Source organism: Danio rerio, chromosome 20 (assembly GCF_052040795.2).
Source record: "Danio rerio strain M-AB ecotype USA chromosome 20, GRCz13ab, whole genome shotgun sequence".
NCBI lineage: Eukaryota > Metazoa > Chordata > Actinopteri > Cypriniformes > Danionidae > Danio > Danio rerio.
In genome coordinates this window covers 33,262,269-33,286,882 of record NC_141040.1, presented here as the reverse complement: position 1 = coordinate 33,286,882, position 24,614 = coordinate 33,262,269, and the positions used below count along the sequence as shown (strand labels likewise).

The 24,614-nt window shown below is 36.0% G+C and overlaps 2 protein-coding genes across 8 annotated transcripts in view; one reads left to right on the top strand and one right to left on the bottom strand.

The window, feature by feature from the left end:
- The window catches only part of LOC147839360 (uncharacterized), a 963,858-nt gene that overhangs the window by 23,191 nt on the left and 916,053 nt on the right, over positions 1-24,614 (bottom strand). The gene's annotated exons all lie outside the window — the stretch shown is intronic.
- Positions 1-24,614, top strand: part of ryr3 (ryanodine receptor 3) — a 152,358-nt gene that overhangs the window by 95,869 nt on the left and 31,875 nt on the right. For all 7 annotated transcript variants that reach the window (XR_015518485.1, XR_015518484.1, XR_015518483.1 and 4 more), the window contains 31 exons: positions 2,021-2,124; positions 4,422-4,557; positions 4,679-4,862; positions 6,962-7,064; positions 7,188-7,308; positions 7,504-7,673; positions 8,861-9,081; positions 9,218-9,308; positions 10,943-11,083; positions 11,745-11,908; positions 13,664-13,742; positions 13,860-13,949; positions 14,051-14,197; positions 14,298-14,357; positions 15,483-15,558; positions 15,645-15,768; positions 16,548-16,663; positions 16,758-16,825; positions 16,926-17,047; positions 17,732-17,781; positions 17,867-17,927; positions 18,013-18,251; positions 20,467-20,548; positions 20,640-20,770; positions 20,969-21,286; positions 21,367-21,607; positions 23,118-23,205; positions 23,291-23,383; positions 23,537-23,707; positions 23,786-23,845; positions 23,927-24,061. Coding sequence is in view for 4 of the 7 variants with exons in the window: in XM_087298294.1 (XP_087154420.1) it covers positions 2,021-2,124; positions 4,422-4,557; positions 4,679-4,862; positions 6,962-7,064; positions 7,188-7,308; positions 7,504-7,673; positions 8,861-9,081; positions 9,218-9,308; positions 10,943-11,083; positions 11,745-11,908; positions 13,664-13,742; positions 13,860-13,949; positions 14,051-14,197; positions 14,298-14,357; positions 15,483-15,558; positions 15,645-15,768; positions 16,548-16,663; positions 16,758-16,825; positions 16,926-17,047; positions 17,732-17,781; positions 17,867-17,927; positions 18,013-18,251; positions 20,467-20,548; positions 20,640-20,770; positions 20,969-21,286; positions 21,367-21,607; positions 23,118-23,205; positions 23,291-23,383; positions 23,537-23,707; positions 23,786-23,845; positions 23,927-24,061 (3,986 nt within the window). In the remaining 3 variants the exon portion in view is untranslated. The remainder of the gene's footprint in view (positions 1-2,020; positions 2,125-4,421; positions 4,558-4,678; positions 4,863-6,961; positions 7,065-7,187; positions 7,309-7,503; positions 7,674-8,860; positions 9,082-9,217; positions 9,309-10,942; positions 11,084-11,744; positions 11,909-13,663; positions 13,743-13,859; positions 13,950-14,050; positions 14,198-14,297; positions 14,358-15,482; positions 15,559-15,644; positions 15,769-16,547; positions 16,664-16,757; positions 16,826-16,925; positions 17,048-17,731; positions 17,782-17,866; positions 17,928-18,012; positions 18,252-20,466; positions 20,549-20,639; positions 20,771-20,968; positions 21,287-21,366; positions 21,608-23,117; positions 23,206-23,290; positions 23,384-23,536; positions 23,708-23,785; positions 23,846-23,926; positions 24,062-24,614) is intronic.

Genomic DNA, 24,614 nt, shown 5'->3' with positions numbered 1-24,614 from the left:
CCACACCAGCTATTGGTGGAGTGGTGAGACAGTGATAGAGCCAATTTGGTGGATGGAGATGATTGGGAGGTCATGATGGGTAAGGTCCAATGGAGAGAATTTGGCCAGGACACCAGGGTTACACTCCTACTCTTTATGAGAAGTGCCATGGGATTTTTAATGAGCACAGAGAGTCAGGACCTTGGTTTAATGTCTCATTCCGAAAGACGGTGCTCACTAAAAATATAGTGTCCCCTTACTATACAGGGACATCAGGACCCACACAGACCACAGATTGAGCACCCCCTGCTGGCCTCACTAGCACCACTTCCAACAGCAACTTAGTTTTCCCATGTGGTAGCCTATCCTATCCTATCCTATCCTATCCGATAAGTATTTACCAAAAAATACAGCTCTGCTTAGCTTCAGTGAGTAACCGGTCATGGACTGCTGGGTGATATGGCTGTGGCGTCAATATTAATTGATGATTTTTTAATGACGTCATTGTGCATTTCTGCCTCTCATCGCATCTTCTAAAAAATCAAATTCACTTTAGTATCAGAAATTTCTCAACCCTTACAAGATGTGCATGAAACCGGTCACTCACAGTACACTTACAGTACATGTAACCGAGCAGAAACACGGAGAATTAGCCTAAACGCATGAATATAATAAGAAATTAATAACCATTAGAAGACATAGTTTTCGGTAACACTTTATTTTGATGGTTCATTTGAATATTAGTACATCGTCTGCTTAATTTCTGTTGATACTGCTCCTGTAACAGACATTTAACTGACTAAGAAACTTTGCAAGTACATGTCAACTTACACTAACCACAACCTTATCCCCAACCTAACAGTTTACTTACAGTATCATCTAATGAGAATTAGTTGGTTTGTAGATGCAATGTAACTTAAATTCAACAAACGGACCATCAAAATAAAGTGTGACCCAGTTGTCTGCTTTTTCATTATTATTTGTAACAGTGCAGGAAGGAACCCCCAAAAACAAGAACCCACTGAGCATATCATTACTCATCTGGAAACACTGGTATCTAACAGTGGCTTGGAAAAAAAATCTTAATTGAATAGCATTGAAAATAGCTTGGGCTTTTTATCACATTCTTTACTGTTTTTGGTCATCTTTGTTGTATTTTTTAAATCTTTTGCTGTCTTCGGCTATACTTCCCCTTTCAATTATAATTTTAAGTAACTGTAATGCAGTCCTGGAAACAGCTGATCAATGCATTTCCTTATAAATAATTGGACACCACAGAATCTTCATCGCCTAATCACAATAAAGCATTAAACAGCCTCCTATAATACAAGCTACAATAAATCATGTAAATGTGCCAATTCTCCTTGATCCATAAACACCTTTCTTTAAAACAAATCTGTTTCTTATGTTGGTGCCGCAAGTCATTTATTCGTGGCTTGTTGTGTGAGATCAGGTTGATTGCTTTTTGAGCAGGATCTGGCAACATCGCACAGTGCACCGTTTTGACTGTGAATAATAGCTTGTGCAGCTGAGAGCACCTGACTCTGCAGGAGTCGTTTCCTATAACAGCACATTAATGAGCAGCTGAGAGCCCACTCGCCCCTTTATAGTCCATATCACCTCCAGATCAATGACACAACGGATCAGATCAGATGAAGATCGGGCCACAGGCTTCAAACTAGAGTGTGGAACATTCACAGACGTGCAGTTTTATGCTGGCATATCTTCATGCTGTATTTATAGTGTTGTGTAGTAGCTGCAGTTTTAGTCATCACATTTATTTTCAGTATTGCAAGCTCGCTGATTGGCTAGCACTAGTTTGTTATCAGATATGCTAAAAGAATAATAAAAGAATGCATTATCTATACTTTATAAACTGAACCTATGAGTGTTTGATTAAGATATTATATCAGACAAAAGGAAAACGACTCTAGCCCTGGCAAAATATGTAAAGACTGCCATCTGCTGGTTGCTGCTTCCTCATTGCAAATGTGCTGTCCTTCCTGACCATAAGTAAATAATCTTGATTTTCTTTCTCTAGCATGTCCAGAAATGAGAGGCTCTACACCGTTAGATGTGGCTGCGTCCTCTGTGATGGACAACAACAGTTTGGCTCTGGCACTAGAGGAACCTGATCTTGAGAAGGTAACACTTACTATACAGTTGCAGTTTGTAAAACCTTTGGTTTTTAAACTCTGAAGATACAATATTGTACCTTCATCAAAGGTACAAATCTGATCCATAAAGGTTAAACCTTTTGTACCCTACACTTGTACCCAAACACTTTGTACCCTATTAGTGTCAAAAAGCCTTACCAAACATTTATTTAAAATGCCTTAGCTGTTTATTTTACAATACCTCTAGTTTTGTGTTTTTCCAGTTGTTTTGTATTATAGAACTTAATGTTTATGAGATTTAATAAAAATAAGTTCTTAAATGATGATTCTCATTTTAATATGGAAATTATTCATAAAAACACTTTGCCTTTTCAGTCATATTTATTTTCACAGATATTGTAATAAAGGTGTTGTTCAACACTTTTGTACCTTTTATATGAGAACAATTGTGTACATTAATTTCAAATGTACCATAAAAGGTGCAGAACAGTATCATAAGAGGTCTTTTCTGTACCATATAAGGTACAATTTTTACAAAGGTACAAAACTGTTCCTTAAGGAACATTATTTGTACCACGGTGTACCTTTTTTTCTTAGTTTAGTTACAATGCTTGTTGTTGTGTGATACTTGCTAATATAATACATTTCTTAAAATGACACAGAAATTAATACAATATAGAAGAGTTTCTTGTAGTAAAAGTTTTGATCTTCTGTATTTTGAGTTTGGTGGTTCAGTGTGTTGCCAGAGATAGTTGGGATGAAAGAAAACAACAGTTTAGGCACCTTTAATAAACATTTGATGGCATATTAAGTAGTGAGGTAGATGATTCTTATTTTGAGATTTAATTATAGAACTGGAAATATAAAGATAAAGATCTTTCACTACTGTAGATACCAAAGCGACTCTGTAGGGGTGGGCAAACTCGGTTCTGGAGGGCTGGTGTCCTGCACAGTTTAGCTCCAACACTAATCAAACACACCTGAACATGCTAATTAGTGTCTTCAAGATCACTAGAAATCTACAAGCAGGTGTGTTTGATTAGATTTGGAGCTAAATTGTGCAGGACACCGGCACTCCAGGACTGAGGCCCCGTTTACACTAGTGCGTTTTAGTTTGAAAACGCATAAGTTTTGCTACGGTTACGCCAACCGTCCACACTACGACGGAGTTCTCGAGCGCCGAAAACGGAGCGTTTCGAAAACGCTGGAGAGGCCGTTTTCATTCTGAAACGCTGCTGCTCCGTCTCAGTGTGGATGATGGAAAACGGAGACATCTGAAAACGGAGGCGGGGCTGCAGACATTCGCCTCTCTGATTGGGGCTTTTCCTGAATATTAAGTAGCCTAACACACACAGTTCAGTCCTGCATTCGCTCCTTGTAAGTTCAGACTTCGCAAGTTTGATCAAGGCTGTAGTCTCTTCTTCTCAGTTTGATATGGAAAACAGACTATACCGAGGACACGGGTAAATCTTCAAAGGGAACAGTGTACTTTATAACTTCATTCACCCTGGCTACGTTGTTTCACTTTCTCAACAATAAAATGTAAACATGATTTAAGGAACTGCCTATTTTCATTTTAATATTAGCAACTTAGACAGCAGAAATGTTGAGGCGTCGTGCTGCATGAGCGTCATCTTCCCTGTGTGAATAATTATAACAAAACGGAGACGATAACAACTGCCTCCTTTCAATTTCAGTGAAAATACGAAACATACCCTCTCTTTTGCTGAATATCAGTTTTAATAATCGATAATGGCGCTCGAGAACTCCGTCGTAGTGTGGACGGTTGGCGTAACCGTAGCAAAACTTATGCGTTTTTAAACTAAAACGCACTAGTGTAAACGGGGCCTAAAACGCACTAGTGTAAACGGGGCCTGAGTTTGCCCACTCCTGGACTATGGCCACGCAAAATATCTAGGGATGCTGCAATTGTTGTTATAAGACATCACATTCTGTGGTGTCTATTTAAAAACAGAATTCAGCCACCGATACATTTGAATGGTAAAAAAAGTAGTACTAGTCTTTATTGTAGCACTGCAATCTTACAGTTTGCACTCTTTAAGTTTATTTACAAGGTCTGACTCTGACCCCTCATTCTTTTAACACCTTCATAAATTGAACTTGCCTGGAAATTTCTGCTCTTTACATTTGCATGTGTAAAGTTGACATGAAAAAGAGAAGTTTGTCTGCAGCTTGACTGTTATCTTCTGATGTGAACAGGCCTTTACACTACACTTCTTGTGATTTTATTGATTTATTGGATTTGGACTGCATTTTTAGCGTCATTTGAATTTCACTTTGGATCCTGTCCATGTGTGTTTTCAGGTGGTTACATATCTGGCAGCCTGTGGATTACAGAACTGCCCAATGCTCATTGCCAGGGGATACCCAGACATTGGCTGGAACCCAATAGAAGGAGAACGCTATTTGTCTTTCCTTCGTTTCGCTGTCTTTGTCAATGGTAAGTACATTTTGACAGTTTTGCACAATTACACAACTCTTTGTATTGATTTAATAAAAAGCAAAAAATGAACAGGAGGAAAACATTACATTTTATTGCATGTTTGCTCTGCTCATTTCAGGGGAAAGTGTTGAAGAGAATGCTAATGTAGTGGTGAAGCTTCTGATCAGGCGTCCAGAGTGTTTTGGACCTGCTCTTAGAGGAGAGGGAGGACAAGGTTTACTTGCTGCCATGAAGGAAGCCATCAAGATCTCAGAAGATCCTGCTTTAGATCTGCCCTCCTTACCTGAAGGCGTAGCACCCACGTAAGATCCCTTAATTTTTTTTTCTTCATCTGCATTATTTGCTATTGAGAGCCAGATCTATCTACAGCGCAAACTGAACCAGTGTAGACTCTCTTTGGCATTAAAGATCCACTGTTTGTATTTACTAAAAACATACAGGAAAAGTTAGAGATGAATTTATAGTTGCATCTGATCCAGTTGCATATGTTTCCGTAAGAGTTGAGTCTTTTATGAAATTAATGGAAGGACAGTATTTAAGTGAATCATACAATATGGTTTAATACGGTTTGAGGTAATCATATTAATGGTATTTTTACTTTTAATTTAAGGACCAAAAAAGCGTTTAAACCTATTTTGGGCTTGATGTGGCTGAAGTAGTTGTGGTAGAAGGAGAAAAACACAAAACAGAGAGTGAATGGTTAAAGGACAAGAAGTTTCTTCACTCATGTTTTCATTTGGAGCTCCAGAAGACATTATCTATCCTGAACATAGTGATTATTTGGCTCTTATTGTTAGGTTTGAGGTAAAAGGTTAACTTTTATGTTGTGTTCACACTTGAAGATCTGTTCAACTGGCTTGTTTGGAAAATTTGTTTAGAGGACTCACTGTCATTTTTAAGACTGAACTTAACCTTAACAAATAACAAATCAACTGGCTAACATAGCATTCAATATGAAAATGTGTGTTGGGCTTAATACACTTGTATGTATGCAAGGGCTGCGTGATTAATCGAACAAAAAATTGCGATCTCGATTCAACCCTACACACGATCTTAATTCAGGTTTTCTACGATTCAGCCAAGTATATTTTCAATGTCAAGAGGGAAGTGTAAAGGCACAGTGACATGGGCAGCTCAAATGGCATTAAAAGTGTCACATACTGTATATGTAAGGTAAAATTCGCCCAAAAATGTCTTTTTTTTTCTTAATGTAATGATGTAGTCGCAGCAGCGAAATGACGCATGAGCTGGCTCACTGTTTGTTTACTACTAAGAGGATGTGCCCGTTTTTGCCAATGATGTCTACTTTAGTGAACAAAACCTGTATAGGCTGTGAATAATGGGTAATAAAGTTGTAAATAATGTTCAGTTTGTTGTGTAACAGAGTGCTGTGCAGCTAAACCTCTCTTCTCTGACCTCTAAAGGTGCTCTAGCGACAGATGCTAGAGGCCATGGTCTTTAGTCTCCTTGGTAGAGCAACTGACTCATATGCAGAAGGCAGAATATGGTTCGATACCAGCTTGGAGTGGGTTGGGTGGCGTAAGACCGGTGAGGTTACATTGGTGCCGTGTCCCGGATGGGAGTGAGGTTTAGGGAGGGTGAGTGCTAGAGAACATGGTCTTTAGCCTCCTTGGTAGAGCAACCGACTCCCATGCGGAAGGTCACCGGTTTGATACCAGCTCGGAGCGGGTTGGGTGGAGTAGGACTGGCTGAGTTATAGTTGCACCAAGCAGCTAACCAACAGTACACCTGAAAATTGGCCTAATATTATTATTGTTGTTTTACCATTTGTTTGAGATTAACAATAATAATAGCCTACCCATATTAACCTTTATTTTACATCTTCAGAATCGTGAGACAATCGTGATCTTAATTTTAAGCAAAAAAATTGTGATTCTCCTTTTAGCCAGAATCGTGCAGCCCTGATGTATGCACACATGATGTTTTTTCATCATTTGATAACTCTTGAAGAGCTTATAAAATATGAGTCAAAAAGGTGTCAGAAATTCCTCTATGGCACACACTATTAAGGATCTGCTGCAGGGAGAGGCAACACTTCCTGTACTGAATTATAGTGGAAGAAAAGATGACAAGATACATTCTCCGATTTTTTTGGTTACATCTTGTGGCATCATGTGCTTTTTTTGGTTTATTAGATGTCATGGTCAGTGTAGTGTACATATTGCAGGTTAACTGCACCAGTGTTTGTTTGGAACCGAACAGAGAATATTTTCTGTGGTCTTTGCCTCTAGTTTGGAGACTATATTAACACACAGATGTACCGCACTAGCAAAGCAATTCCACCAGTTTATTACTAAACCAAACCTGGCAAGTGTGAACACACTGCACTTTAATCTCAAGTATGATTTGGAATAAGCAAGATCTTTCTTTGTTTTGACAGGGTTGTGGAGGACGAAGAGGAGGTCGCACACATGGGCAACTCTATTATGTCTTTCTACTCAGCCCTTATTGATCTCCTGGGCCGCTGTGCTCCTGAGATGCATGTGAGTGCTCCTTTCTGCCACATTTTATTGATTTACAAAGCTGGGGACAAAACTTGCAGTTTCCTGCTGCTGTAGCACAGTATACCACCTCACATTAATTTTATCTATCAATGCTGTTTACAGCTTATAAACAAAGGCAAAGGTGAAGCACTCCGTATTCGTGCCATTCTCCGTTCCTTAGTGCCCATTAAGGATTTGGTCGGAATTATCAGTATTCCACTCAAAATGCCGGTCGTCAATAAAGGTTTGTACATGCCACTGGATGCCTTTGAAAAACTCTGAAGACATAATCTCTGAAACTCATTATGTGCCCAAGATTGATTGATGCTATTACTCCTTCAATGTCATCTTCATCCCTACGTTTCTCATTATCTGCGCCTCTTGTTCCGCAGTCATTATTACCCTAATGTCTTTTTGTTTAACTCTCTCGTCTGCTTAGATGGGACTGTGACCGAGCCTGATATGAATGCCAGCTTTTGTCCTGAGCACAAGGCACCCATGGTGCTTTTCCTGGACCGTGTCTATGGCGTTGATGACCAAAGCTTCTTGCTGCACCTGCTGGAGGTGGGCTTTCTGCCAGACCTGCGAGCATCAGCCTCCCTAGACTCGGTAAGGGTGCTTTGTGGAGTGGGAATAAAAAGAAGCAAAGTTGCAGATTTTAATTTACCATGCAATGTGTGAAAAAGCCTAAGAGTTTCATTTGATATCAAGCATGTAATATACTGATTCAGCAGTATTAAAAAAGGCATTTTTTTTCAATAATAATTAATAATTATTATAATCAGTGGCGATTTTAGAATTTTCATTTAGGGGGGCTCAGCTCCTTATAAGGTAAAAAAAATGTGTGTGTGTGTGTGTGTGTGTGTGTGTGTGTGTATATATATATATATATATATATATATATATATATATATATATATAAAGCCTAATATTACATTACATTTAAGTAGTAATTTAATAGTAATACACTTAAAAAATGTTTGTTTAATATGGTAGGGTTGTATACTAGTATTCCACTGTATTTCATAGACAGGCATAGCCATTTGAGTTCTGAATAAGCCAAATAGGCTCAACCCACCTGTTAACTATAGTAAAAACCACTTTCTATATTCAAGTGCATTTTTTGTTGACTTGTATTAAATAAATAAACTGACACTTTTCTAATTAAATGACATATATATATATTTTTTTCTTTTTTTTTCAATATATAATATATACTTACAGGCTAATTCACATATTTTACGATCTGAATAATAATAATAAATAAGAAGTTTTAATACCTTTTGAGTATCTACAAAGTATTGACTGCAGGTTAAAAGAAAATAGCACAGTAAAAGTACAGATAAACACTAAAAAAGTACTCGGGTATATGTTCACATTTTTAAAACTACTTAGTGAAGTACAATTTCTATTATGAATAAGCAGATTAGTTTTAATCTCAGCATAAATTCCATCATCTTGATCTACTTCTTGACTTTCACTCAGTTAGCTCAAATTCACTCAAAAGCTAAACATCTACAAGTTGCACTATTGAATTATTTCAGCCTTAAGGGTTTGAAAAAGCAAAGCAAATAATGCAGTTTAGTCTACAAGTAGAATTTTCAGAATGTTGATGCATTTTTTGTATCACTCTCTACAGCTTTGGACACCTAATGATAATTGAAATCTTTAGCTTTCGCATAAAGCAGTTTGAAAAAACGCTCATCAATTGTGTTCATGATGAATTTGCACAAATTATGTCCTCATGCTTAAAAAATATGCCAAATGTAGTCTCATGTTATGTTTGCATCCATCAGGAGGTGCTTAGGTCCACAGAAACAGCTTTGGCCATGAACCGCTACATTGGTTCGGCGGTGCTTCCTCTGCTGACCCGCTGTGCTCATCTGTTCGCTCACACTGAGCACTATGCGACGCTCGTTGACTCCACGCTGCACACCATCTATCGCCTCTCAAAGGGTCGATCACTCACCAAGGCCCAGAGAGATGCTATTGATGAATGTCTGCTGGCCATCTGCATGTAAGTATCTCCTAAAAACCTTTAGCTGAGAAGCTGGGATTGTGTCTTGAATTAAGTAATAGCACAAGAAGCACTTTTATATGTTGGATAAAACGTTTATGTTGGTGTTCTCTGATGATATTCACACTTTCTCCAGGCATCTGCGGCCTTCAATGTTACAGCAGCTTTTGCGTCGTCTTGTGTTTGATGTCCCACAGCTTACAGAGTACTGCAAGATGCCCATTAAGGTGAGCTTAGTGAACATCAAATTAACATATGTTGCTGTTTAAATATTTGAGGTTGGAAAGATTTACATTTTTGTTATTTTAATAAAATACAATAATATTTTAAAATATTGTTGTGATATTACGTTTGTGTATTTTAAGTAATTTATTCATGTCATGGCAACACAAAATTTTCAGCAGATATTACTCCAGTCTTTGGCGTCACCTTGGGTCTCGCACACAAAACGGGGGTGGAAATATCTGTATGCCACTTTCTTCGCATATGTGATTACCATAAATATGGGCTTAACTGAACCATCAAATAAAAAACAGATTAAATAATCACATTTGTCATTAAAAAATTGCTATAATAAATAAATAAAAATGTAGTATTCTGCCGTACGTTCAGTTTTAGGAAGGTTTCTGTGCAAGGTTTTATAAATGGGAGAAATCATGCTGATACGCTGAGTTGATGCTCAAGAAACATTGTGAAGCAAATGTAATACAGTTTTTCAGGATTATTTGATGAATGGAATTTAAAAAGGAATTTATTTAAAATATTTAAAAATTACAATCATTTATAATATTACATATGTACTGGACCATGTCATCAATTTAAATATACATTTTATTAATTTTTCGGATTAGTCTCTTTATTAATCAGGGGTCGCCACAGCTGAATGAACCACCAACCTATTTAGCATATGTTTTACGCAGCGGATTAATTATTTAAAAATTTTCTTTTGAATAATAGCATAAATAAAAAAATAATAATTTTTCATTTAATTTCATTTAAATTACAATCAACCAACTTTATATGTAAACCTTTGCAGTTCTTTATTAAAATGTTATCATTACAAAAGTGTATTTTTCTACAATTTCTATTGATCATGGGAGCCAATAATTGTTAAATAATAATTGTATGACAGAGAAATGCATTATAACCAGACATATACTGACACAAATTTCTATTGGGTTTAGTTTTGTCATTGCATATAGAGATTTCAATTATGCTTTTCAGTATGTGAGTAACGTTATCTTATTTGCAAATTTTGTTTACTGTTTATTTGTTGACTATAGGCACTATACACGCATAAATTAAATATTCATCAAAGGCAGCAACACCAAAGCTCCGAAAATACAAATTTATAAAATTTTGGGAGCACCTGATTGTGATGAACAATGTCTGATGAAGAGCCGTGTGGTTCGAACCGTTACACGCTTTGTGTCAGGCTTTTTTTTATGTAATAAATTTGTATTTTTGGAGCTTTGGTGTTGCCGCTTTTGATGAATTTTTTATTTGCACCTTTTGTGTTTTTTGGCTTTAGCACCCAGTTAAAAGGGATGTGCATGCTTTTGTTCAGTTTTTCATTACTATACAAACACAGACAGGTATAATGACAAAGTTAATCCTTAGTGAAAATGTTTTATTAAAATGAGGTCACTCAATTTGTTCCTTTGGTTGGTGACACCCATTGACCTCCATAGTAGGAAAAAAAAATTACTATGGAAGTGTGTGGGTCACAGTGACCTGTATTTTTTTAATTGACTTAAAAAAATAAACTCAAATTTCATATTTGAACCATTTGTGAACTTTAAAGTACCTTGATTGTTGACAGATTCGTTTACTGAACTGCTAATTTACTTTTTCTTCGCAGCTTTTGACAAATCACTATGAGCAAAATTGGAAGTACTACTGTCTGCCGACTGGCTTGGGCAGCTATGGAATGGCATCAGAGGAGGAGCTCCACCTCACCAAGAAGCTTTTCTGGGGACTTTTTGATGCTCTTTCTCAAAAGGTACAAACATACCTCATAATTGTGCTAAAATATTCAAATGAATTCTTTGCCATGTAAAAAAAATAATAATAATAAACAAATAATATACACAGCAATGATACACAGCAATGACATTTGTCAGTGATATTTCTGTCATTTCTGTCATTGTTTACTCACTCACATGATGGCGTAAAACTGTATGACTTTCTTTCTTCTGTGCACTATAAAAGAAGCTATTTTTAGGAATGTTTCAGTGTTTGTTTTGTTTTCATACAATAGTCGCCAACCAACAGGTTATTATCTTTTGTGCTCTGCAGAAGAAAAAAGTCTTACATCTCACTTACTTTTTTAAACCTGCAGTATTTATGATGATAACATTCATTTAATAAGCAAGGACATCACAAATTGAGCTTTATCTTATTCCAAATCATTTTTTAACATGCTCTGTTCATTTTCAAATCTTTTAGCTTTTAAAAATGTGCCTATATTTTGTGAAGATTTTAAAGAAAGATAAAGAAGACAAATCGGTAGAATTTACACATAAGTAATTTGTAACAACATGTTTTATTTTTATTTGTACATATTAAAGCAGTAAATTGACAGTCCCACAATATTTTTTTTACATTCATTTTATGCGATCACAAAGATGATAACAATCCTTGCTCCTAATTTTGTTTTGCAGAAATATGATTCAGAGCTTTTCAAAATGGCAATGCCATGTCTGAGCGCAATAGCAGGTGCCATCCCACCTGATTACGTGGACTCCAGCCCAGGCTCTGCATTAGTTAAGCAGGCCTCTGTGGATGCACAAGGCAACTTCGACCCCCAGCCTATTAACACTGCTAAGTAAGTACCATTCAAACACTGTCTACTGGAAATAAACGTAGGCAAAAGACGCTTTCGCACTACACAGTCAGGGACTAGCGTGGGACAATAACTGCTTTCAAGGTATACTGCGGTTTGGAAAAGTCAAGGTTTTAAAACTATCAAGGTTTTTCTTTTTATTTGCATTTTTTTAGGACAACAGTGTCCCCAGCAGAAAAGATATCCAAAGATGCTGTTTTAAATAAAATGTAAAAAAATCAGTCTTTTTGAAACTAAATAAGACAGCAGAAGTCAATGATTCATATGAATTAGTTAGCCTTACATCTTTACTGTAACAAAATATTTTAAATGTTTCCTAAAATAGAATATATTGTGTTCAAAGGGGGAAAAGTTTTTGTTTTTTACTCAGACATTTAAAAATAATATATTTTAGAGCAGCAATCACAATACCGTGATATTTTTATCCAAGGTTATCATATCGTCAGAATCTTATACCAGCCCATGCCTAATTGGAACTAGCCACCAGACTGATCACACGAAAACAAAACTTATCTTAAGGTTTTTGTTGTTGGTTGCCTTTGCTCTACTAGAGGTAAGCCATACAACGGTTTATTGACTTATTTTACAACAAGAGTCAGTTTATGTTAATCAACATTCCCCAAGAATGTAAATGTACCACTGATACCATGCTGTAAAAAAGGTTCACTAAAAGAGCTTTTTTTTCTAAGTGGAACAACAGTGATGTCAAAAGCACCATTCAACAAAACCAACAACGAGAGAATGCTGTGATTGAAGTAAAGTATTATGTGTCATGTGGTTTTTAATAATGGAGATGCAATGCAAATACAAAAGTTATGCAATTAATACACTGTAAAATCCAAAAAGTTAGGGTAACTCAAACCATTTGAGGAAACCGATTGCAACACACAATTTAAGTTTAAAAAAAACTAATCCAAATGAGTATTGTGAACTTAATCCATTTGAGTAAAAGAAGCAATTTGAACACAATAAAACCCAATAAATGAAGAGAACTCAAACCAACTGAGAACTGTAAAACCCAATAAGTTAAGACTACTCAAACCGTTTGACGAAACCGATTGCAACAAACCATTTGGGCTAAAAAACTAATCTATATGAGTACTGTGAACTTGTTTCATTTAAGTTGAAGTAATGAGGTATTAACTCACTACCTTCAGCACTAAGTTCAAAACTTCTTTCAAATGAGTAGAATTAACTTTCAGTCAATTTTGAGTAAACTACACTCATTTTTTTTTATAAAGTTGACTGTTAGGTTTTACAGTGTACAGATAAAACGAACCCTTAATCACCTATAACAACTTATTGTACTGCACACAAGCTACTATCTGTGAGGCTAAAAATAGAACACAACCAACAGACAAAGACAAGCAACAGGTGAATGCAGTTCACTTTAGCTTTCTGTGTGACTGTCTTGTAACAGTTTAAAATAATCATGCAGTATATGCCAAAGTTTTGTATGGCTGTGATTCAACTAATTAGCTTTCACTTATGTCAGTACAGTTCTTACTGTGCTGGATTAGATCTTTCTAGGAATTTTAGTTCCCAATATGGTATTCTTACAATTACTAAAATTGTTCCCACTTTCTGCAGGCCAAACACATGAAAAATCCCGCAGTTAGCTCTTGGAACTTTTAAAAAGTGTCTCCGTTCCAGTGTGAAAGCACTTCCTCCAGTATGAAGGCTGTTATTTTGTTTGACCTTTGTGCAAATTTTATGATATACTGTTTTGTCTTTCAGCATTTCGTTGCCTGAAAAACTCGATTACATTGCAAGCAAGTTTGCTGAACATTCTCATGAGAAATGGTCCTCTGAGAAGGTTAGACAATGCTAAAACTCATCTCATTAATCTTGCACGTTTTGCTATGTCACTAGCGCTCTTCCACTGTCGAATTAGACAAAGGATGACTGCATGTTTTATCTTGTATGGTGATAGATCGCTCTTGGCTGGACCGTGGGAGATAAAGTAGATGACAAAGCTAAAACTCATCCACTTCTAAAGCCGTACAAAGCACTGAGTGAAAAGGTACACAAGTCACATACTTCTGTATTCACTTTTGTCTCTAACACAAATGCAAGATTCAGCGGTTGAGTTTTAAACTTATTTGAATGCTTCACTTTGAATAGGAAAGGGAAACTTATCGCTACCCCGTGAAAGAGACTCTAAAGAGCATGTTGGCAATGGGATGGAACATTGAGAGGACCAAAGAAGGGGAGGCCATGTTTCAGCAAAGAGAAACAGAAAAACAGCGCAAGATTTCAGAGTCCACGCAGGTAATGTTCGACAGCAGGAGGGTTTTGGTTTCTTTGTGGTGTCTGTCATCAAATCTAAGCATTTAAAGCACATCGTTTCTGCTTCTACACTTCTTTATAGGGTGATTTTATTCCAGCCCCACAAGATTTGGAAAATGTTGTTCTTTCAAGAGAACTACAGGCAAGTGTGACTTGATAATTGTAAATAATTGATATCTTATAAATGGGTTGTTGATGTGATGTTGCATTTTCACATTTACACACTACAAAAATTTATTTAATTAGTACTGCCTTTATTTAAAAAGCATTAAATGGTTAAAAATGTCTTTGTCTTCCATGAACCACTGCTGTGTTGTTATTATTATTTGATTTATTATTATTATTTTTTATTTAACATTTTTGAGCCAAATCTTAAAACTGTCCTATGGTGTGACTGTCTGAAGCAGAGTTCAGTAAATTAGAGCCTTTTTAAATTAAAAAGAAAATCATAAAATCATTAACAAATACCTTAAGGCTAATTTTACCAGTGGCTATTTTATTAAATGGTAGTTATTTTTTTCATCTGTGTATTTTTAAGACATGGGGAATTATACAATTTGTCACCTTAAACAATGTCCTGTGGTGTGACACTTCTATTTATGCTAATTTGAAATCTGAAATTCCACTAAAAACTTTAATTAGTTGCAGCACCCCATTCAAGATCATGTGTCTAAAGCCCCCTGTAGAGGCCACGATGTGCATCTGTTAAGTCATGCCTCAGAAACCACTGTAAAAAAAAGTTTTGTTATCCTTTGGTGTGACACCGACTTGCTTGGTTAGGAATTTGTGGAGTTGTTCATCGATGGATTTGCTCTTCAGTGTTTCAGCAGTGAAAATGAAACCACACTGAACTGAACTAAACTAAACTTCAACTCTGAAAACTGGACTGACAGTTTTAATTTACTAGAACTTTTAGGTTAAGCTGCTTTAACACAATCTACATTGTAAAAGCGCTAGAGAAATAAACATGAATTGAATTGACATCCATATTTATCAAAAATATCCAATAAGTCTGAAAAGTCATGGAGAAAAAATTATATTATTCATAATTTCATATAAAATAAATATCAATCTGTGAAGATAAGTTTCCAACAATGTCTATTTGTATATTAATAAGGTTTGTTTTTCTTAGTTTTTGCTAGTTAGTGAACCCATATATTTTCTCAAACATCAGACTTCAAACTACATAAATATGACAATTTTTTCTTTAAAAATAGTGTCAACTACCCATCTATTGTGTATTAAATTTTGATCGTCATTTTAACAGGCAATGGTTGAAACAGTTGCAGAAAATTACCACAACATTTGGGCCAAGAAGAAGAAAAAGGAGCTTGACAGTAAAGGTGATCCCGCAAGAGTCTGTCTGACATTACAAGTCCTGTGTGAACAGTCCCAGGTGCAATGACTCATTGTGTGTTGTCATCAAAAGGAGGAGGAAGTCATCCATTGTTGGTGCCGTATGACACTCTGACAGCAAAGGAGAAGTACAGAGACAGGGACAAGGCCCAGGAGCTCTTTAAATTCCTACAGGTCAATGGATACGCCATCAGCAGGTCAATCTGTTCCCAAATTCAGTAACACGTACTCATAAAATCCATACCAAAATGTCATTAGGTGCATATAGAAGGACGATGGCAAAATTGTTATCATTTACCCACTTTATTTTAAGTGTCTTTAATTACTGTGCACTATTATATTAAATGAATCATTTGATCCAATGCATTTTCTTACTTTGTGTGCAAAGTTGGGTTGTGCAAGACTAGTTAAGTATTTAGCTAAATGATAATGCTACTGTAAATATTACTAAAATATTAGACGTATATTAATGTACTTATGTTTACATTATAATAATATATAAGTGTTTTTTTTATTTCTAGTGTTGATGTATTACTTTTTAGATTAGATTAGATTAGATTAGATTCAACTTTATTGTCATTACACATGTACAAGTACAATGCAACGAAATGCAGTTTAGGTCTAACCAGCAGTGCAATAGAAGCAAGTGCAGGATACAGGAATAAGTTATAAAGTGCAGTTATAGAAAACTATGGTGATATTTACAGATGGATGTACTATGAACATTATATACAGGTTGGATAAGCTATGAACAGATTTACAATATATGAATATATGTGCAGGTTGCTATTAATAAACAGTAGTGTGCAGATAGATACTTGGTGCATATTACAATTATAATAATTATGATAATATTTGTTTTAGTCTTTTTGTTAGTTTTGTACTGTGAAGTTATTTTTTTTTTGGTGAGGCTTGGTCTTGAAACAAAATGCAGCAGTTTTCAATGTCTTTATTGATGTTTTCTGTACCTCTGCAGAGGTCTGAAGGACATGGAGCAAGATTCCTCCTCAATGGAGAAGAGATTCGCATATAAGTTCCTTAAGAGGCTCTTGAGTTATGTAGATTCTGCACAGGAGTTTATTGCCCATCTTGGTGAGCAAAGAGGATGAATATAAACAATTAAAGACTGATATGTTTATAAGACATATCAAGATGATCAATGGATTTCTTTGTGTATATTTTACAGAGGCCATGGCAACCAGTGGTAAAACAGACAAATCTCCCCATGATCAAGAGATCAAGTTTTTTGCTAAGGTAGCATTTAGGCAGATACTTTCTTACTACACACAGAAAAGACTTAAAGCCTGATTTTTTTTCAAATGAGAAAAGTGTTTGTTTTTTCTTCTTCTTACAGATTCTGCTGCCACTCATAGACCAATACTTTAAGAACCACTGCTTGTACTTTTTGTCATCACCCAACATCAACCTAAGCAGCAGCGGCTACGCATCCAACAAAGAGAAGGAGATGATTACCAGGTGCTTAGGAATACTGCTTTTAATAGTAGACTATCAGTTTATTTTTAATTCATTTTTTTCTTTCATTTCTTTATACTAGTCGAAAACATTTTTAATTTTTAATCTTAAAAAAAAGCTTCTCCAAAAAGGTCCACATATTGATAAGTAATGATATGATAGCTGTTTTAACATGAATATATGATTGAATTGCCTCTTGTTACAGATATGAAATAGTATGATAACAAGCAGGAAGTGTTCATGGGCCAATGACAAGACCACATTGAAATGGTCTATACAGTGCAATGTGTGTATCTTGTTTTATCACGATTTACAGAAGACAGACTAAAATATCATTCAATGCAATAATACATTTTATACTGAAAAATATTCTCAGATATACTGTATTATTTAAGAATAAATTCAAATTAGTTATGATTTTTAACCTTTATACTTTGCCACTTACCTTGAAACTGGTACTGTAGGTTTTACTCATTTGCCATATTTTGTTATCACTATCCTTTTTAAGTGTATAGGGATCATTCTGTTGCATCAGCAGATATTTTTAGTCTTGAGGATAAAAAAATCTAATATATACAGTATATACATTTTTTAAATATATGAATACTGCATTGAAGGAAGGTGTGCATATTTGAATGAAGGGGCGGTTAATGCACAATCACTCTAACTAGAATCATTCTTCTTTAGTCTTTTCTGTAAGCTGGCAGCCCTTGTCAGACATAGGATTTCACTCTTTGGTAAGACATCACATTAATTATTTTTATCCATGAGCTTCTTTTTGCACTTCATTTTACTGCTTTAAGACTGTATCTGCTCTTTTAGGTAGTGACTCTGCCACTATGGTGAGCTGCTTGCACATCCTGTCCCGCACGCTGGACTTCAGGTAGAAAGATAACTCTTGGTACAACTCACATAATTTAGCAGGTTGATGTCTCAGATGTTTGATCTGATTGTCATGTGACTCACAGGACTGTGATGAAGTCCGGCTCAGAGCTGGTGAAGGCTGGCGTCAGGACGTTCTTCGAGAACGCAGCAGAGGACCTGGAGAAGACTCTGGAGAACCTGAAGCTGGGGAAGTTGGGTCAGTCACGCACCCAGATGAAGGGCGTAACCCAGATCATCAGCTACACCTCAGTGGCCCTGCTGCCCATGCTGACCGTGCTCTTCCAGCATGTCACGCAACACCAGTTTGGAGCAGAGCTGCTATGTGAGTGAGCCGATCTTTGACCTATGATAATTAGTACTGATGTGTCAGTTCTTTTTAGTGAATCAAAAACATAAAGTGCAACCAGTGTAGAGGACTCTTTAGTTTCTAGAATCGTACACTCAAAAAAAAAATCACGATTTTTGCACCTTGTTCAAACTACTTTATTAAAATGAGCTGAAAAAACACAATTCTTGAGATTTTTTTGGGACAACCTAATTGTTTTATCTTCAATCTTCTGTTGGAATAGTTCATCAATTTTATGCTTGTTCAATAAAAAAAAGTTCCAGAAAGTTTTTTCTTAAATGTCAAAATATTAGTAATTTATTGGATACAAATAAATTATTCAATTCACAAAATTCTGGTATCCTCAATGCAATGCAAGAATTACATTCAGGAGGTGCGCAACCGTTTTCATTTCCTGACTTTAACTTTCGTAGGCAGCTGATATTAACAGGTGGAGTTTAGTGAATATCCGTCACTTGTCAATCATTCTCCAGTCCTCCATTGACCGCACCCATACATACCTCCCCTTTTTCTACGAATCCTCTACACAACATTAAAAGCACAAGACTTCTCAACTGCACATATTTTGAGTTCAGTTTCAACACATTTCTGCTGACAGGAAGTTTAGCTGCAGAACTCAAGTTAATTTTAGACAATTAGGCCTTTGCAATTCTGTTAGCTTCATCCATTTCTGCAAAAAATGCTTCATTACTATGCAAAGCATATCACACTCAACAGTAGAAGTTTAGATTATTTATCACCTTTAAGCAATATAAACACAATTGCTTAATAAAAAGAAAAAGAGACAAACATACTAAATATATATACATTCCTTTTTCACAACACCATTTAAATTTCTTACATTATCTTAATCAATTTGTGTTGGGACAACATGAATGAATTGTGTGGAACTCTGCATTTTTTACCGTATACCTTTATTTGTTCAAAATAAATATGATTCTGTAATTTATAATAGTTCTGAATGTGAAACTGCATCATAATGACACTGACAATTTTAACATATAGCAAAATAGTTAACAGCTTTCATTGACCAATGTGCTTCCCAACAAGTAAACATAAAGGTAACAAACAACAACAAACCAGTAAAGAAACAAAAATTCCTCTCTAGCAAGTCTTTAGTCAAAACTTACAGATATTGATAGAAGGCACTTGTCTTATTGACGTCGGAAAGACGTTCCAAAGCCTGGGTGCTCCTCTACATTTAGGTTTTGACTTGGATACATAACAGATCCTGACTGGAGGACTAAAAGGATCTGGTAGGCTGTTATAAGTAGCTTTCTTAGAAAAAATGGTATCCTACAGTTTAGAGATATAAAAAAAGATTTAACGTTTTAAACTCGATTCTAATACAATCAGGAAACCAGTGTAAAGAGCGTAGATTTGGAGACATTTTATGGGGACAACCTAATTGTTTTATGTTCAATCCTCTTAATTGTGTTACATTAATCATTTTGTGTTCGGGACAATATGAATTTTTTGTGTGGAATTTACATTGTACTTTGATTTGGCCCAAAAAAATATCTGATTCTGTAATTCATAATAATGAGAAAATGTATTGTCATCAAATCTCACAATCTGAAACTGCCATAAAGACAATGTCCATTTTAATTATATTGCACAGTTTTTAACAACTTTTGTTGACCTATGTGCTTCCTGACAAGTAAACAGAAATGTAACAGACAACAGCAGACAAGTTACAAAACTGGTGTAAAAAGTGTAGGATTGGAGTAATATGCTATTGATTATAAATATTAAACTCCAAATAATGAACTTTCTTATTATATAGATTAAATATTTCATAATAATATTGTTTTTAAAATATTATAAAAACAACAACTAAATGATTCTTTAATAGTAAGCTATATTTATTGATATTTTGATAATATTTTCAAAATCTCATGTACACCGGAGTCTTTGTCTTGAACTGACCCACTGGCTCTGATGGGTGTTTAAAGATGACACTTAATAGAGGCAAAGTCCAGTACAAGTTCCTACAGTCCAGTTAAAGTAAAGCAATGTTAAAATATGTGTTTTTGTTATTGTTTTTTTTTTACCTTAAGCTTTTTTCCCTTTATTTGCTTGTTCTAATTACTAAAATTTGGGAGGATGCCACTGCGGCCTCCTAGATTTCATTTCCTATCACTGCATGTGAGATCACAGTTCGCAAAACATATTTGCATTTCTGTTTCAGTGGATGACATTCAGCTGTCCTGCTACCGTATCTTGACCAGCCTCTACTCTCTGGGCACCGGCAAGAACATCTATGTGGAAAAGTAAACAAAAAAAATCTGACAGAACTTTCTTTTTTTTTACTCTCTACTAATTTGTTCTTGAAACTGAGACCGCTGTTTTGGGCTTTCACAGACAACTTCCAGTGCTGGGTGAATGTTTATCTAGTCTGGTTGGAGCCATGCCTGTTGCCTTCCTGGAAGCCAACCTAAATATGCACAACCCTCAATCTGTCTTCAACACCAAAACACCAAGAGAACGAGCCAGTGAGTGTATCTGGCAAAATCTAAAACTATTCCAAGTCATTTGGGGTTAAGTGAGAAACCATCTAGAGAAAACATTTGAAGCCAGTTGTAAAAGGCATATTGGTATTTGTGGCGACAGTGGCACAGTTCTTTTTCTAAAAAAAACAAAAAAACATATGATTTGTTAAATTTGCTGCCCTAATATTGAATATTTTACAGTTTTGAGTATGCCAGACACTGTAGATGAGATGTGTCCTGAGATGCCCCATCTGGACGGCCTTATGAAGGAAATTGGTGACATTTCTGAATCCGGTGCACGTTACACTGAGATGCCACAGATCATCGAGGTCGTCCTGCCCATGTTGTGTAACTACCTGTCTTACTGGTGGGCAAAAGGCCCAGAAAACTCCCCAGATGGTGCCAACTGCTGCACATCTGTCACATCCGAGCATCTAAGCCTCATATTAGGCAATATCCTCAAGATCCTCAACAACAACCTTGGAATTGAAAATGCCCCGTGGATGAAAAGACTTGCAGGTGAGGGTGATGGGTATTGATGATTAGCTTGCTTTCATACAGGATGATTCTCAAATGTCTGTAATCTCTCTCCTATGTAGTATATACCCAGCCTATTATTAGTAGAGCTAGTGCAGATCTGCTAAGAGCGCATTTCTTGCCAACGCTGGAGAAGCTGAAGAAGAAGACTGTGAAGGTCGTGTCTGAGGAAGAAATGCTGAGGGCTGAGAGTAGAGCAGACACTCAGGAAGCTGAACTGCAGATTCTGGATGAGTTTGCTGTTCTGTGCAGGGATCTGTATGCCTTCTATCCAATGCTCATTCGTTATGTGGACAACAACAGGTATTCATGCCTTCACAATGATGGGAACTGTTAAGCAATTCCTATTTCCACTGCCAAAGGTGTCAATTGTAGGAATCATTCACAGTAAAAACACGAGATATTCCCCAATTTAAGTAATGAGATTTGGAAACAGGTCTGCATGGCTAGATAATCGGATTATTTTCTCCTGCAGAGAAGGAGGTTACCTACCAGCAGTAACATAAATCATGACATATGCAAAAATGTATTGCAAACACACTATACATATAAAATAAGTGGTAAAGTTGCTGCATAGAGTTTTTAATTTTACACTGAATTTGTAATTCCCCAAATCATGTTGGATTATAGATTTAAAACCAGATTTGTTAAAGATAAAATAATTTGTATTTTTTTATTTATTTATGTATAAGCAGGTCTAGACTGGGACTAAAAAATCAGCCCTGGCATTTTGGGCCAGAACGGCCCACTTTCGATACAATCAAAATGCTACCCATCTGTGCACGGCCTTGAAGATGTTTACCAGCTCCTATTCTATTAAAGCACAAAAGCTATTTATAGAAAATAATGAGAGTTGACAATTTAAAAACTTTTAAAACTATATTTATTATTATAATACATTTATAATCCACACTAAACGTCCATCTTGTGTGTGCCTGTGTGTTTTAAGTAGGCCTATATTAAATCTAAAAACATAACAAAAACTGCCTGCTGATGCACACAGTTAATGTTGATTAACAAACTAAAGATAAATAATAAAAGCAATGTATTACAGACCAGAAACAACATGAGAGGACGTTGGCTAGTGCCTTGGTGCAGATAAACAATAATAGATTAATCTGTGCAACAGCCGTTGATAAGCTGCACACTGCAGACGCAGCTGGTGTGAAAGCCAAACGCCTGCACACTGTTTCTCCTCTCCATACACGCCGCGCTCACACGCAAAATACAGACGTGACTTTCGACTATTTTGATAAATACACACCGATGTTGCACGCTCACACAGAGCCCAAAATGGGAGTTTGTGAATGGGTCAGCCCAATGTCAAGAAAAAAATAATAAAACAATGGGCTGCAGATTGTGTCACATAGGACATCTTACTTTCAGAGCGTCACAGATCACAGCATCCTTAGTTCATTATAGGGAAAAAAACTATAGGCTGCTAAGCGTTTTAAAAGCCAATCAGGTCGTAAGACAATGATCAGCCCAGCCCAAAAAGTATGTCGGCCCAGCAGGACATATATAATTAGATGGATGTCTAGATTGATTGGTTGATTAGTTAGTTGATTGGCCGGTTTATTAATGGATTGATTGATTGATTGATTGATTGATTGATTGATTGATTGATTGATTGATTGATTGATTGATTGATTGATTGATTGATTGATTGATTGATTGATTGATTGATTGATTGATTGATTGATTGATTGATTGATTGATTGATTGATTGGATGGATGGATTGCCTTTTTTGTAGTTTAGAAAAAATGACTGAAAGAAAACAGTGACAATTTCTCTCTTTTTAAATCAAAATAGATCCACATGGCTAAAAGAACCAGATTCAGATTCAACTGAACTTTTCAAAATGGTGTCAGAGATTTTCATCCTTTGGTGTAAATCTCATGTAAGTTCTCTATGGCTCCAAAGCATAAAATCAAGACCTTGAAAATATTTTAAGATTTGAACATTGTTTTTGTTCCTTTTTATAGAACTTTAAAAGGGAAGAGCAAAACTTTGTGGTGCAAAATGAAATTAACAACCTGGCATTCCTCGCTGGAGACAGCAAGTCCAAGATGTCAAAGGCAAGTGTGCTTATAAAGTCATTTGTCAATAAATTAAACCCAAAAACTTAAGTTATTTCCTAATGGAGACAAAGAAGATTTTGCTCTCTAGGTATATGTGTTCATAAACATATGAAATCTGCAGAGCTGAGTTTTTAAGTTTTTGTGACACAGTCTGGAGGTCAGGACCAAGAGAGAAGAGGTAAAAAGAGACGAGGAGAGTTGTACTCCGTCCAGACCTCCCTTATTGTAGCAGCACACAAGAAGATGCTGCCCATTGGCTTAAACATGTGCACTCCAGGAGACCAGGAGCTCATATCTCTGGCCAAGATCCGATACAGTCTGGTGAGTGTATTGCTTGCTATTCTAAACATGCTCTAATAGACATTTATAACAAGTCTGGAACATGTGTCCTTTTAACAGAAAGACACAGACGATGAGGTTAAGGATTACCTGAGGAAGAACCTCCATCTTCAAGAGAAGGTCTGGAAAACCAAAAGCTAAATGATCATTTATGATTAGATGCTGAAAAGTTGACAATGACTCATAGGTGTTTCTTGTCAGTCGGAAGATCCAGCAGTGCAGTGGCAGATAAACCTCTACAAAGATATTGTGCTAAAGAGTGAGGGACCTCCAGACCCAGAGCAAAATGTGGAGAGAATTCAGGCCATCTCCTCTGCTGTCTACCACCTTGACCAGGTACAAAAGACATACAGATTAAATCAGTGCTCATGTAATGTCATTCCACGTAAGTCTACACCAGATCAGCAATCTTATTTTTGGGTAACACTTTACAATGCAGATCAGTTTACTAACATTAAGCATAATGAATTAACAGTCAGCATCACCGTTATTTATTCTTAATTGTACATACACTGTTTTTCTTTAGGATGAAGATACTAAGTTGCTAGAATTTTACATTTAGAAATATGGTCGAAATGTACAATAAACTGCAATGTTTCATTATTTATTGTGTTATACAAGAAGGTTTAATACTAACATCTAGATACCGTACCATTAGCTATGTTTCAATCCAAAGATGCAAATCATATTTATGTGCAAAACTGGAATATTGTATAGAAGACATGCAAATAAACCAGCGTTAGTCAAAGAGAACAAAACTGTTACTTCCTGATTACCTGGTGCCAAATCAAAAGTAAAAATAGAATATACTGAGGTAGGAGAAGCTGTGTCAATCTTTTCTTCATTTAATAAATTACTCTGCTGACACACAATTAACACAAGGTGGCAT